The sequence below is a fragment of the Callionymus lyra genome, chromosome 1, assembly GCF_982586985.1.
Source record: "Callionymus lyra chromosome 1, fCalLyr1.hap1.1, whole genome shotgun sequence".
Taxonomy (NCBI): Eukaryota; Metazoa; Chordata; class Actinopteri; order Syngnathiformes; family Callionymidae; genus Callionymus; species Callionymus lyra.
The window spans coordinates 9,546,834-9,562,757 of NC_141818.1; the positions used below are offsets into that span (position 1 = coordinate 9,546,834).

Below are 15,924 nucleotides of genomic sequence, written 5' to 3' on the forward strand. Positions count from 1 at the left end.
TCTTATTTTGAAAATTACCTCGGCGCCGGAAGAGGTTGCTCATAGGTGCGGACGCAAAGATGGCGGAAGAGGAGAATCAGTTTGAAGAATTTGAACAAATAGACTTTTTAAGAGATCGACACGTGCGGTTCTTCGAGAGAACGCTCCAGGTGTTGCCGGAGAGATACGCGTCTCTGGAGACCACCAGGTGAGCGACGTCAAACGCGGTAACTTAACGTGTAATGCTAAGCTAACTGTGTTGTAGCCTGATGAATGGGAGATGCTAGCTAGCTTAGCATGTTGACAGCATCCAGGGAAGTTGCCCAAACATCAGTGAAACTTCATAAATATTTCGTCCAGTTCAACATCTGTGCTGTTGGAGGATTTTGAAGAATATTATTATTAATTTCAGTTTCTTATTAAAAGTGAATTGTCGTCGCTGGGGTTGAGGAAACAGTTTGAAAAGTATGGTTTGTGTCTCGGCAGGTTGACGATCATATTCTTCGCCCTCTCCGGCCTGGACGTGCTGGATGCTCTGGATGTGATCGACAGAAGTGCCATGATCGAGTGGATCTACTCGCTGCAGGTCCTGCCTTCAGAAGACAGTAAGACACCATCACACCCTGCTTCAGGATGAGAGACATGTTTGACATTGAAGTGGTACAAACAACTGGTCATTTCAAAATTGTCTTTTCCAATTGACTTCTGGCAGCTTGGATATTATTGCTAGTTTAAAATATGTAAGGATTTAAAAATACATTTATTCCATGTATTTATAGATTTAAACTTATACTTGATCATATTTATCTTATTCATTTTGTAATGCCCATTACAAAAGTCGACACAAAAATCATACAGTTTCAGTTTCTCCAGTATTATCCACGGTTCAACTAAAAGCTGCTGTTTTTGTCACCATGTTATTCAAACTGAGCCTGAGAAACCTGGGTGTTGTATTTGACAAAGACATGTCTCTAGCACAACACTGCAGAAAACTGACCAGAAACTGTTTCCTTCAACTGAGAAAAATCTCTAAATTTAGGAAAATGATGTCACAACACGATCTGGAGCTTGTAATCCTTGCGTTTTTGTCTTCTCGTTTAGACTATTGTAACACATATTTTGGTGTCTGAACAAGGAGTATCTGTCTCTCCTGCAGTTAATACAAAACTCTGCTGCGAGAATTCTGACCTGCTCTAGTAGAAGAACTCGCATTTCTCCGATCCTTAAATCTCTTCACTGGCTGCCAGTTTCTTTCAGGATCAATTTTTAAATTCTGGTTCTTACTTTCGGATCTATTCATGGTCAGACTCCTCCTTACATCAGTGATCTGATCCAGCCTTACAAATAACTGTTACTTACTTACTAATTTACTTATTTGCTTCAATAGAAAATTACAGCTGAACAATTATATATGGCATGTGCGTTATTGATGATGATGATGAATAAATGCCAGCAGCTCCAGTGATGCGTCCAGTGAGAGGTGACTGGATGAGTAGCAAAGATATTTAAACTGTTTAATAAAAGCTCACTGTATTTTTGAGAAATTATGAATGTAGTTTATCATGGGGAAAAAGGAACATGTGTTTTTAACAACAAAATGACACTTGATTTTGGCGACCTGCTAATCTGGTACTGTGACACCGTGAGTGGTTTTTCTTCAGGTGTTTATATTTTGTGTTTATACTACAAACTTCTACCTTTTAAGAGATTTTATATTAATTTACATGTCATATTTGAAGCTGAGGTAAACTGAACATTTCAGGGCTAAATCGCTTCCGAACTTAAAAAAATCAGCAAAATACTAAGTTGAAATGTAGACTGTGAACTATAGGGTAATTGTTTATGGTTTAAAAAAATAATTTTACATGTATGAATATAATTGATAAAATCAACAAAAAAAAGTGAGCGCCGATAAATACAGTATGTAAACTTAATGTACCAGTCAATTATTTTTATTTCATTTATTTTATAAGATCAATTATTTATTTGATGGAATTTGTTTCATGCAATGTTAGTATTTATATCCAAACTACTACAAAAAAATAGTTTTTTTTACCACACTAAAAACTAACTTGAAGCTATATTTTCCACATTTCTAGAATTAGAATCATAAAACCATTATTGCCAATTTTGTAAACACAACACAGGAGTTTTTTTCGGTGGCATTAAAGAGTGAAAAATGACACCAAAACTGAAATAAAATCCAAATAAACAAGGTAACCTGAATACATTTTAGATTTTTTTTTGGTTTAAAAATACACATTGGTAGTTTTCTATTATTCTTATCTATGTACATCAAATTCTTTTTAATTTTTTTTAATCAAAAACTCCCTTCCCTCCCAAAATCAAAAAACAAAACCAAGAGAGAAGAGCCAAATAAAAAGTAAAAACCACTGCATCACGAAATTAATCAATTCTGGGATTTGAAAATGAATGAAATAAAGTTAAGGAGAGAATAAATGAAATTAGAAACAATCTAACTATATATATATACGTATATATATATATATATATACATACATACATACATACATACATACATACATAATATCAGAACATATCGATGCACACAGTATTCTAAATAGAGTAAAATATTCATTGAGATATTGTTGCCAGTTTTCTCTAAAAAAAACACAAATATTGGCTGTCATATCTTAAATAATAAAACAATTCTTGTGTTTGCTCTTGTAGTTTTTGTTCTCTGAAGGTATGAACATGTTTAAAGTTGTAAAAGTAGGAAGTTCCAATTGAAGTAGAAAAGAAAGCTTTGCCAATAATGTGATGAATGCCACATCTGGGTATTTCAATTACATTAAACTAATAAGGTTTTCTTCATAAGCTGAACACAATTGTTGGCCCAGAATTTTCCATTTCAATTTTCCCATATTGCTTGCATCGGCAGAAAAACCTGGCAAACTTAAATTACGATGAGATGATTCCAAAAAATATTTCTCAGAACTTTAAGTTGAGATAAGATGGTTAAAAAAACCCATTATTGCTACTATTGTTTTTATTTTTGAGTCACTCGAACATGACTGGTTTAATCATAAATGTATTATTTGTTTGTAGCTTTATTTTTCAAACTGTAAAAAGTAAGCGTACTATTTAATGACCTGATTTCTCTCAGGCGAGCTCCACTGCGCCATCTGTGTATTTGACCGGTTAGTTAATTATTCAAGAACTTCTCAGCTTAGTCGAGCTTCATTGGCTTCATTTTTTTTGTTTGTGCCATATGTCAGGTGTTTCAGATCTATCCCTTTCTAGCCAAAAATAATGTCATAAAAATGATGATATGTCACTGGTTCTCTGTAGCTGCAGTGCGTCTATAGATTATTGACAAGTCCATGTGATATTAGTATCATTGATGATTCATATTTTAATGTAATTTTACTATATTGAACAAATCTTTGTTTCTGAAACCACGATATGACTTATTTCAAACGGGTTTTGTTCGTAGCTGCACTCATTTACTCCTCCACTAGATGGCAGCTAAACGTTGCTCTCTTGCCAGAGACCCTCAGAGCTCGAACCTAAAACCTAAATTCTCATGACCATCTTGTTTTTCATCTATTTGTTCACGTTTCTCCTCAATATGTTCCAGAATCCAACCTGAGCCGCTGTGGTTTCAGAGGCTCCTCGCATATAGGAATTCCATACAGCACTAAGGTAAACTCATGTTTAGAGAAATGGCTGTAGTTGGATTGACTTTTAAAAGGGATGAAGAAAAAGTTTTGGGGAATACAAATGTCTTTGAACACGACTATTCTCTCCACGTTCAGGGTCCTGGAGTTCTTCACCCTTACGACAGCGGCCATGTTGCCATGACCTACACAGGCTTGTGCTCGTTGCTGATCCTCGGAGACGACCTGAGTCGGGTCGACAAACAAGGCTGCCTGGCTGGTCTACGAGCTCTGCAGCTAGAGGACGGCAGGTCAGGACACACACACACCTACACACACACACACACACACACACACACAAGCACACACACACAAGCACACGCACTCTGTGACATGTGTTTATGAAAGGTTTTGTTGAAAATAAGAGAAACAAAGCCTCGTCTGTCAGCACAACGGCGGAAATATGTCAAACTAAACGTGTCCAAACAAGCTTAAATGAAAAAGTGAAATGAAAAAATATTTGGCATAACAGAGAAAAATGAAGTTATTCAGATGGAAGCTTCTTTGGTCATGTGACCACTGAGAACAAGTGAAAGTTGAACCATAGACTGTCTTTATTGTATCAGTGGAACCTGTCTGTCGCTCACTAATAAGCTGGCTCAAACTGATGTCTTTATGTACTTTACTGTGTACTTACTATGTACCTTTTGTTACTGACATGAGGTTTTGACACAAGCAAGCAAAAGATACACAAGTTTGCATGTTGTTTTGTTCTGTTGAGCAAAATAAACATTATTGTGACTGGTCTTGAGCTTAAACTCAATTTAGTAAAAAAGTAGTTGTTTATTTTTTTGTGTAAGGTTTTTTGCTCTAAATATAAGTTTTAAAGTTAGAAAACGATCATTTTGACAGTTTTTCGTATTTTCGAATCACAATGAAACGGTTTTCTGAAGAATCAAGTCCAATTTAGCTAAATTGTTTTTATTGGCAATAACTAGGGTATTGAACTTCAATTCTTTTGTGGCACAAACTAAAATGCTTTTGTAGCACAGAGAATCGAAAGATGCTTCTTTTTGTAACCAAACTGTGATCAAAACCTCAATGTGTGGGTTTCTTTGAAGAAAAAATTATAGTGACAGAAGCATTGAACATCAGGTTTATTTGTCACTTATTTTCCACAGGAATTTTTTTTTGTTTTTTTATTTTGCAGTGGAAATTATAATTTTTTTGGTTTTATTTTGCAGTGGAAATTATCATTTTTTTGGTTGTATTTTGCAGTGGAAATTATAATTTTTTGGGATTTATTTTGCAGTGGAAATTATTTTTTTTGGGATTTATTTTGCAGTGGAAATAATTTGTTTGGTTTTATTTTGCAGTGGAAATTATTTCTTTTTGGTTTTATTTTGCAGTGGAAATTATTCTTTTTTGGGATTTATTTTGCAGTGGAAATTATTCTTTTTTGGGATTTATTTTGCAGTGGAAATTATTCTTTTTGGGGATTTATTTTGCAGTGGAAATTATTTTTTTTTGGTTTTATTTTGCAGTGGAAATTATTCTTTTTTGGGATTTATTTTGCAGTGGAAATTATTCTTTTTGGGGATTTATTTTGCAGTGGAAATTATTCTTTTTTGGGATTTATTTTGCAGTGGAAATTATTCTTTTTTGGTTTTATTTTGCAGTGGAAATTATTCTTTTTTGGGATTTATTTTGCAGTGGAAATTATTCTTTTTTGGGTTTTATTTTGCAGTGGAAATTATTTTTTTTTGGTTTTATTTTGCAGTGGAAATTATTCTTTTTGGGATTTATTTTGCAGAGAAAATTTTTTTTTTTGGTTTTATTTTGCAGTGGAAATTATTTTTTTTGGTTTTATTTTGCAGTGGAAATTATTCTTTTTTGGGATTTATTTTGCAGTGAAAATTTTTATCTTTTGGGATTTATTTTGCAGTGGAAAATTATTCTTTTTTGGGATTTATTTTGCAGTGGAAATTTTTTTTTTTTGGTTTTATTTTGCAGTGGAAATTATCTTTTTTTGGTTTTATTTTGCAGTGGAAATTATCTTTTTTTGGTTTTATTTTGCAGTGGAAATTAACTTTTTTTGGTTTTATTTTGCAGTGGAATTTTTTTTTTTTGGGGGATTTATTTTGCAGTGGAATTTTTTTTTTTTTGGTTTTATTTTACGGTGGAAATTTACCAAAGCAAAAAATTTCAATTATTTTTAATTTGTTTTTTATAATGAGAAATCAGGACGACGGAAATTAAGATAAAAATAAGAAAATAAAGACCTAAACAACGGGCCCATCATATCAATTACTTTATATTAATATTTAAAACTAAAATCTGACGTATCGATCATATAACACATGGAAACGAAGACAAACATGTTCACAGCTCAAAGCTTTAAAGTGAAATGATTGACGAGGTTTCATGATGCAGTGTTGTTGGAACTCGCTAGGTGGCGCTCTAGTTTAAAAATAATGTGAGGTTTCAATAAAATCAGACGGTGCCATCTAGTGGCCTCTGCGAGTAAAGAAGCTGTATCATGAACCTCATCATCTGTTTCACGAAGCCTCGTCGACCCATCAGTGCTCAGATGAAAAACGAAGCATAAATATTTCAAACACAAACGGATGTTAAGTGTTGACGTCCTCACAGCTACTACGCCGTCCCAGAAGGAAGCGAGAACGACATCAGGTTCATCTACTGCGCCGCCTGCATCTGCTACATGCTGGACGACTGGTCCGGCATGAACGTCCAGAAGGCCATAGACTACATCCGAGATAGTCTGGTGAGTAGCAGTCTGTCGGCCATCTTGTTTCCATGTTGTATAAGGAACATTGTTTTTTTTCTACGTGTGTTCTTCTGTCTTTGTCTGACATAATGTCATCTTTGTCTTCGCTCAGACGTACGACAATGGCTTCGGTCAGGGATCGGGGCGGGAGTCACATGGTGAGTCTGATGTCTTCTATTATGGTCGCAGCTTTTATCTGCTCCTGGAGGTCGATGGTGATGTTTGAAGGTGAAGATCAGAGGGTTGCTGAGAGTCTGATGGGAGTCGCTGGTTTAAAGGGATTATGGTCACAATCCTTCATGGCTGATGTATTGTCCTCATTTATCCCTTATTTGTTCACTTTCAACTATTGTTGCAGCAACAAAGATCACCATGAGTGAGAGCGTGATTTGTGTTGATGTGTTTTCTAGCAGAGATCACACTTCCACCTTAATGTCAAAGTTATATTTAGATATATTTATTTGAATTTTTTGAAGTGTTTGTTTTTATTTGTATCTTGCTCTTTTTCTTTCTTTCTCATTCTCTCTCTTTTTCCTCTTTCTCATTCCAGCACCTGTCTCTCTGTTATGCACTCTTTAACTTTGCCTTTCTGTCTCTTTCTTTATCCTCCTCTTCCTCCCCTTTTTTCTCTTTTTTCTTCCTTTTCTCCCTCTGCTTTTCCCTCTTTCTCATTGTCTCTCTTTTTCTGTTTCTCATTCTTGCACCTGTCTCTCTGTCATGCACTCTTTCACTTCGTCTTTTTGTCTCTTTCATTCTCCTCCTATCTCTCTTTACCTCTTCCTCCGCTTTTCTCTCTTTATATTGGTTATTCCTTCTCTCCATCCGCCTTTCCCTCTTTTGCTCTCCTACTCATCGTTTTTCTCTTTCTTTGTATCCCTCTTTCGCTCTGTCTTTTCTTTCTTTTACCTGTCTGTCTCATGCACTCATTCACTTTGTCTTTCTGTCTCTTTCTTTCTCCTCCTCTCCCTCTTTACCTCTTCCTCCACTTTTCTCTCTCTCTTGTTTCTGCCTTCTCTCTATCTGCTTTTCCCTCTTGCTCTCCTACTCATTGTCTTTCTCTTTCTTTGTATCCGTCTCTTGCTCTCTCTTTTGTTTTTCTTACCCGTTTGTCACATGCACTCTTTCACTTTGTCTTTCTGTCTCTTTCTTTCTCCTCCTCTCCCTCTTTACCTCTTCCTCCACTTTTCTCTGTCTCTTGTTTCTGCCTTCTCTCTATCTGCTTTTCCCTCTTGCTCTCCTACTCATTGTCTTTCTTTTTCTTACCTGTCTGTCTCATGCACTCTTTCACTTGTCTTTCTTGCTCTCTCTCTCTCCCTCTTTCCTCCCTTTCTCTCTCTCCCCCTTCTCTCATTCTGTTTTCCCTATTCTCATTTTCTCTTTATTTCCCTCTCATCTCTTTATTTTTATGAATCTCTTTTTCTTTCACTCTCTTGCCCTCTTACTTTTATTCTTTCTTTCCCCCATCTCTTATTTCTTTCCATGTCTTTCTCTCCCTCTGTTTTCCTTTTTCCTACTCTCTCAGTCTCTCTCTGCCTCTTTCTTTCTCTCTTTCTAAATCTCTCCCTGTTTCTGTTGCACTCTGACAATCTTCATCCATCCATCCATCCACTTAGTATATCATTATTTTCTTTAAATATTATTATTAATATCATTATGTTGTTGTATTTGCAGTCAATACAGAGTAAACTTTACTCGTGTCCATTTAAAAAGCCTAACAAACATGTAAACTAGCAAAACATTATGGTTACAATGAGAAATGTTTTCACATGAATGTGTCTTTCTTCTGCCGCTCTCACGGTTCTCCAGGCGGCTGGACGTTCTGCGCCATCGCCTCGCTCTGTCTAATGGGTCGACTGGAGGAAGCGCTGAGTCAGCGGGAGCTGGACAGGATCCGCCGCTGGTGCATCATGAGGCAGCAGAGCGGCTTCCACGGTCGCCCAAACAAACCCGTGGACACGTGCTACTCCTTCTGGGTGGGAGCTACATTAGAGGTAAAAACCTGGTCCAGACCACGGAGAGCGTTTATGGTAGACGTCGAGTAAGTGGGTCATTACTCTGCCAGAGGAACACGATTCCGAAAAAACGTCTGTGAGTCATCCGGGATCCGAGCACAAGAGAACGTTGCTTTGAATTAGGGAGGTCAGAGCGCAGCCTCCAGCAGTCGAGCTCCAACACCAACTTATATGTTCGAATCTAGAGCTTCTGTTGCTGGTTTGAGAAAAATGTGAATGTCTTTAAAAGTTCAATTCCCCTGACTCGTCTTTCTTGTCCGACAGCTTTTAGACGTTTTCAAATACACAGACTTCGACAAGAACAGGAGCTTCATCCTGTCCACGCAGGACCGTCTGGTGGGAGGCTTCGCCAAGTGGCCTGACAGTCATCCAGGTAAATGTTTGATGAAGGTGTTTGTTAGGAATCCATCTCGACAACTTGTTGTGCGGTGTTTCCCCCTGAGATGTTACTAGAGAAGAGATGATTCTTTTGCATGAAGATGGAAGTATAATTTGATACAAAGTTAATCATGTTTATTTAAATATTTAAAAGAGTATAAGGAGTATATTCATCTCGGAATGACTGAATGATATCAAAAAGCTAAGCTAGCATGTACGGCGGTCCCTCAACATATCCAGGTTAACCTTGCACGGCCTGTTTTTTTGCACACGGTTCTGCATATTTACCGATATTGTAGCTTCAGCCAGGAAACTCATTGCCGTTGTTATAAACAGGTTTTATATTTGAACAAAAGATAATCTTTAACACTACCACTGAACTTAGTGGGAGGCAATTACTACCGCACCGACCTTACTCATGATGCCAACAAAACCGTAAATTCCCATGATGCCTTTTGACAAACTGCTCCATTTAGTGACAGCCGATTGGTCGCTACAATACTGTATCTTAATTCACCGTCTAGTTGCTGTTTAGAAAGTGTTTGTCAGCTTTGATTGGTCGGCTGGGCGGCAAAGCACTACGGTAGCTTTTTTGGGTCGCTTTCTACTGAGGACCTGTTGAGTTACCAAGTTCAAAATGTAAACGTTTATTTAAACAAGTGGAGAATTAAACGGTCACAACTTTGCAGATAATGTTTATTGCACGGGTTTTCAGAACATAAAACGAGGGACATGTATTTTTTTCTTTATGTTATGGTTTAAATACAACCCAAAAAACATGTAACCGGGTTAAAAATCATTCAATCGTTAATTAGGATTTTACTTTCTATCGTTTTAATAGCACTTTTTTTTTTTTTTTAAACATCTTTTTATTGATTTTCAGATATCAAGACATACATTTTGACACACACACAAAAAAATAAAATAAAAAATAATTAAAATAAAAGGTAGAATACAAAAACAAAGAAAGATCCCACCCTGTAGAAAATCTCCCTGTGGTCTCGGAAATCCAGACCCGCACCCACCTCTACACAATTTAATATCATTTTTTAAATAAAAAAGTTGGTCAAAGATCTTTGGGGAAAAATTGTTGATGTCATGTCTTTAGTAAAAAATAAATGTATTGATTCAAATTTACAATGACAACTAAAACAACAACAGATTTCATCATTTTAATTGCGGTTTAAAAAATATTTTCTCAAGAGCTCATGAATGGATGGTATGACTGAGTTAAACATGTGACGTCCACTTCTGACCGTGATTTGCAATAATATCTCAGGAGAGCTTGTGTTCGCTGGAGTAGGTCAGAGAGAGAGGAAGTTCTTCGATCTAACAGCTGAGACCTCTCGGAGCTACAGCAGCGAATGGCAAAGATGTGAAAGAGCATTGATTAAAACACACACTAGAAGCATCTGCTGCTCCTCATCTGCCCCCCATGGTCGACTCCCATGGCACCAAACACCAGGAATTTCTTCCTGATTCTCTTTTTGAGATGTTTGCCTCTTTCACGCACGGATGTTAAGTAAACGGACACGATTGTCTTCCTTGCTTGTCCAGTTTTTTTTGTTCTTCCCTCACAACAGCACAGAGATCCGGGTGGAGTTGTTTCACTGGAGACCATCTATTGAAACCCTAGACGTCCACACTCGTGTGAGCTTTGCTGGACCTGTGCTGTGTAATTGATGAGCCGATTGTTCGCCGTTGGCCGGAGGACACACGAGACGCTGCTCCTCATGTTACGCCGACAATAGACGAGACAACGGCGTCACAAATGCGAGCGGACAAAAGATGATTTAAGAAACGATGTCCGGAAACACTAGTGAGGGAGAAACTGTAACTGGAGGTTCCAGATGTTTGTTGAGCAACTGTGACCCCGGTGAGAGAGACTTGAACCTCCTTATCGAGGGCGTTAACTGAGAGAGTCACTGAGCTAGTCAAGGTCATATTTCTGCCCTAAAACAAGCTTCCATTTTAGATCCAATGATGGGTCAGAGATGGATGGTTAACGTTCATATATATTCTGTGAATGTCATCAGAGTCTGTGAAGGCCAATGCAAGAAGGAACGAAACAAAAGCCTCAATATGATGGAAGATTAAAAGAATCAACATGAATGAATGAATTTTATGCTGCAAGTCGGAGACAAACGAGTCTATAAAACAAAGTGAAATTATTTTGGACATATTAAGAGAACCTATAGACAATTAATTATATGCGTTTAATTTGTTTGTATGTTATATGTGGGTTTTTTGTTATTATAGCCAAACACTGTAAAGTATTATTTTACTGGTTACTTTGTATAGTATAAAGTTAGTTGATAAATCAGAAGAAAAAAAATACAAGAAAAAAATATTATGGTAATAGCAAAATGCATTAAATCCTTATTAAAAAAATATATATAATAGTGGAAAAAATTATTTTTAAGAAGTTGAACTACTTGTATATAGTTATCTTGAATTGGCGTATAAGGTAGTTTCTCGTATAAAAAAAACATTTCTGCTTGATGTTTTTTTTATTGTTTCATTATTTTGATGCCGTTTCATTTGTCATACATTTATTTTTAAATATAAAACATACGTCTAACAGTTAGTTTTTTTGGACTTGGTTAGAGTACTTTTATTATTTTTATTTTATTTGTGCGTTTGCCTTTTGTTATTACATCTAAAATATGTCATTTTTTCTGATGTACTCTTAATAATTAAAAGTAAAATAAAAAAAATCTGATTTAACTGTAGTAAATGTAAAATTAATTATTATAGTTCTTGAATTAATTTGGAGGAAATACTCACCTAAAAAGAAAGAATAAAGTTGAACCACTAATAAACTAAAATGTAGTGCATAATTAAAGGTAAAAAAACTTTTTTTATTCTCCGTAGCTTATCAGGAGACCAAAAGTAGAGCCACTTATCATCCCTTATCAGTCCAACTGTCACATGCTGCCATCAGTCGAACAGCACGACATGTTGATGTAGTCAAAACTGTTCAAACCTCCACTATAGTTCCATCCATAGAACAACCTCTGATCCATTTTCCAAGTGTTTCATCAACTCCTATCCAACTGTATTCTTCATTCTGTGCAGTCAAATGATTCTTTTCAGTCGGTAAAAGTCATCTTTAGTCCCTTAACTCTTGAGCCACACTGACAATAAATCCTGACAGAATCCGTGAACAAGGCTTTGATTGATTCCGACGTCAGGATCAATCTCCCGTCACTTCATTATAATTCAATTACGGCTCCATTTACGGGCCCGCGTCGCCTTTATTTGATCCCGGGGGACCCGGGGTCACGGGCGGCTCTTTGAATAATTCACGAGCAGACGGATGAAAGTGAGCTTCTCTTGTCGTCCCCCAGATCCTCTTCACGCCTACCTGGGTCTGTGTGGTCTGTCTCTGATCGGCGAGCCCAGCCTGAGGAAGGTCCACCCGGCCCTCAACGTCACCCAGAGAGCCTTCCAGCACCTGCAGCAGCTGCAGCAGACGTGGAGGGACGACAGGCAGCACTGACAGCCGGACCAGCAGGTCGTCACACAAGGATCACTAACCACCCCTCGTTTTTAAAAAAAGACTCCTCAAGGAGAGCGCCATGGTTGCTTTTCACATATTTAGCAATAGAAGCCACACTTTTGCTGCCTTTAATAAAAACAAACTAAGATTAGATGTAGATTTTTCTTTTTACATATTGATAAATTGTTTTCTACATTTTTGCCATAACCTGCGACAGCAAAGACTCTAAATATCTGCTAGAAAAGCAACAAAACCTGCTGCTAAACAGATGTTTTTTTTTTGGTGTTTGTTTGCTGATCCTGGAGCCTCCAGAGGTGATTCCCTCCCGAAAGGCTTTTCACCTCCTTCCAGATCCAACACCACCAGGAACTGTTTGCTCGGATGAATAGAATATAAACCGAGGAGTCTACAGATCATGCCTGAAGACAGTTTGTTGCATTATTTTTTAAAAACCCACCTCCAGCCAACGGAGACTCCAGAGAGAAGCCGCTCAGTTTGCTGAGAGGCTGAATCAATAGAAGCCAGAACAAAAAAAAATCTAATCGTCTTTGTCCAGTTGAAGAAAGAAATACCCTTTAATTAAATATTAATTCTTCCTTCATGCTGAACAAAAACATGTACTTCCAGCTTGGATCTGTAGCCACGCCCTTTTTTTTTCTTCCCTTTCTTTTCACCACCTGCTCCTAAAAGAAGGAAGCGAACACAAAAGCCCAGCAGGTGGCAAATATAACAGCAAGGAAGAATGTGTGAAGATGCTCTCGACCTTGACGTCATTACCCCCCCGCCCCGCCCCGCCCCAAACCACGCCACTCACTCCAAAAACCAGAGGACGAAGCTTGATAAATAAATAAATGCTTTTGGCTGCATCTATAATTCAAGGTGTGGAGGCTGGAGTCGCCGCTGACGGATTATGTGAATGGATTTTGTTTTTGTTTTTCCTTCTGCGCTTGACTCGGGCATGCCGCTACGCTAGTTAGCATCTCTTCCCCGAAGCGGGTCGATTTGGAAATTGAATCAACATGATGCGTTTTCTTCATCCACGGAACGATCGCTCGGCTGTTCTATAGACACAAGACAGGAAGACGTCAAGTCGTATGAAACCAGTGCCATTTAAATCGAATGAATCATTTTTACGTACATTTATTTTGACATTAACCTATTTTTTTGTACTTTTTTGTTTACATTACGCGCTGTAAATTAAAACTCTAGCAATGCTACCGAATAGCTTTGTTATCAACTCAATTACAAAAGGCTCAAATCATTTCGCAATCTAAGATATAGGTCAATCAAAGTTACATTTTTATTTCGATATTGTCTTTTCATCCTTTGAGGCTCAATTTATCTGATGTTTATTTCTGCGTTTGTTCTTCTTCGACGGACATAATTGAATCTTTTCTCTTAAACACTGCTGTCTTTATAAGTCACCATATAAATGTAAATCTACTTTGATTTTGGAACCAAACTCTTTGCGGGCCACTTAAAATGACTTTGGTGGGTCGTATTTAGCCCCCGGGCCTTGAGTTTCCAAAATATTCAACTTAATATTTTAATTTCCCCCTTCGGTTGTGTGTCACGTGACGGTAAAGACGAGATTATCGGACGATGTTTTACTTCCGAAAAAGAGCGAATAAGTCAAATTGAGAAGAAACTTCTTAAGACCTTGGCTCCTGCAAGGGTTTAAGTGGTGTCGACTCTTTTATTACGCACCCTAATACAACTTTTAACTTTAGCTTGAACTCTGAACCACTTCTTTGTTTGCTGATCTTGTTCAGCCGTGATTGACAGCTCTACCTCGGAGTAAGAAAACAAAATTAGCAAACCTTAAGTTCCAAGAAGATGCATCTCGTGTGTGACGGTGTTGAAACATGGATTCCTTCGTCATGCTTCCATTCATGTTCGTCAAACAAGCAGCGGAAATATATCCGTCAGTCGCTTACAAAACGCTGACAAATACTGTAAATGAATTTATTTTTTCTACGCCTTGTAGAAAGTTGTAGATAAATTCATTCAAGCGAGACTTGAAAGACGGTGAAAATGTTTACGTCGGTGAGATGGTTCGGTGTGTTTGACGTGAGAGTGAAAGTAAAAGATTGTTGTACAGGCGGAAGAGAAACCTGTCAATAAACATGTTTGAAAAATGGTGTTAGTGGCTTCTGTTCTTGTGCGTGTGCTAGCATGAGCCGTGCTAGCATGAGCCGTACTAGCATGAGCCGTGCTAGCATGTTAGCTAGAGTCCAACGCATGTAACCAAGATGTTCTTTTTAAAATGTGTATTTAAGTACTTCTTAAAATATTATTCTGATGTTGACACAAACTTTAGGTGCAATAATATAACACATATTTAAATTAAGAGAGAGTAGACATTTATTGAGCATTGTTTTACAGTTTTATATATATATATATAATTTCAAAAACACTATGTGGGCATTTTTTTTAAAGAAATCAGAATAAAAGGTCATAACAGAAGCTAATTAAGTATATTCTGTAGTAATGTAACTTGTGGAATGAATAATAAAACATTATATCCGTATGTGTTGTTTACAAAGCATGTTTTCGAAAGAAGTTACGTAACATTAAGTCAAATTTGACCTTCCATGAGTAAGATAAGGAAAAAATTATTAAAGCTTTCAAAAATGAAATCTTTATCAAATATAATAATAATATAGAAAATCTGGATTAAATATCTAAATCCACATTATTTATTTATAAATTAAGACAAAGAAGAAAAAAATAATAACAAAGGTCAATGAAACATTTTAAATATTTTAAAATATTGGATAATTCAAAAAACTATATATTGTAACTGTGTATTCTTTAAAAAAAAAAAGTGTTTTAATGAAATAAAATAAAGTTTATAAATTAAACAAACAACTGTACTTTTAAAATATCCTCAATAACTTAGCTTTAATTATTGTAACACAAAGAAACTACAGTATTTAAAAGTATATATTTCGGTTTTCATGAGGCCCTGATATTAAGAGCCCGAGCTGCAGCAACTCTCCTCAACATCATCATATCACGCATGACGAGGGTCTAAAACTGTCGCCTGTGAAGCCTCCACGTTTGATGTGATGCGCCGCTCGACGTCTGCCTCTATTCTTAGCGCTGCATTTTCCCAGACTCCCCTCCTTCAGCCCGGCGTGGCTGCTGTGGCGCTCCAGCCCTTTACAGGCTGCTGCTGATTCCAGGTCAGTGTGAGTGACTAAGACTTTAATGAAACGCTGCTGCAGTGCAGTGTTGGCAGCGCCTCCGTAATGAGATCCCACCAATCCTGGGCTTTTGATACTCAATCTGGAGCTGCTCAAATTTTAAACAACTTTTTTTCTGTGGAACAAAGCTGGTGTTGTCGAGGCGGAGAAATGCTTCTTTCTTTCCCCGGAGAATAAAAGCCTCGGCCCGGATTTAAACTTGAGACCTCCATCAGGGGCCAGCTGCAGCTCCGAGTCGGGTGTGGCTTCGTCTTGACCTTTCACCCCCCCCTACAGTCCAATCGTGTTGCTTAGGAACCAAATATCCGAGTCACTACATTTACGTTGTGTCAAAAATATTTCCCACCTCAGACAAAATAACATTTTTTACAGTGAATCCTCCTCTCCCCGAGATGTACTATTTAATACATAATACTTACATTTATTTAAAATAAAT

The 15,924-nt window shown here is 37.1% G+C and overlaps 1 protein-coding gene across 1 annotated transcript; it reads left to right on the forward strand.

Annotated features, from left to right (window-relative positions):
• Nucleotides 1-33: 33 nt before the first annotated feature.
• On the forward strand, nucleotides 34-14,420 carry pggt1b (protein geranylgeranyltransferase type I, beta subunit). Its single transcript, XM_087792214.1, has 9 exons — nucleotides 34-187; nucleotides 466-584; nucleotides 3,581-3,645; nucleotides 3,759-3,910; nucleotides 6,252-6,384; nucleotides 6,500-6,545; nucleotides 8,194-8,378; nucleotides 8,664-8,772; nucleotides 12,128-14,420. The coding sequence occupies exons 1-9, from the start codon at nucleotides 60-62 to the stop codon at nucleotides 12,277-12,279; spliced, it is 1,089 nt and encodes a 362-aa protein (XP_087648340.1). The 5' UTR covers nucleotides 34-59; the 3' UTR covers nucleotides 12,280-14,420.
• Nucleotides 14,421-15,924: the final 1,504 nt, after the last annotated feature.

Excerpts from the sequence above, each read along its gene's own strand:
- pggt1b (XM_087792214.1), top strand. The coding sequence starts at position 60 with ATGGCGGAAGAGGAGAATCAGTTTGAAGAATTTGAACAAATAGACTTT. Across the intron at positions 585-3,580 it reads GGTCCTGCCTTCAGAAGACA|AATCCAACCTGAGCCGCTGT; the intron begins GTAAGACACCAT and ends AATATGTTCCAG. Across the intron at positions 3,911-6,251 it reads CTGCAGCTAGAGGACGGCAG|CTACTACGCCGTCCCAGAAG; the intron begins GTCAGGACACAC and ends ACGTCCTCACAG.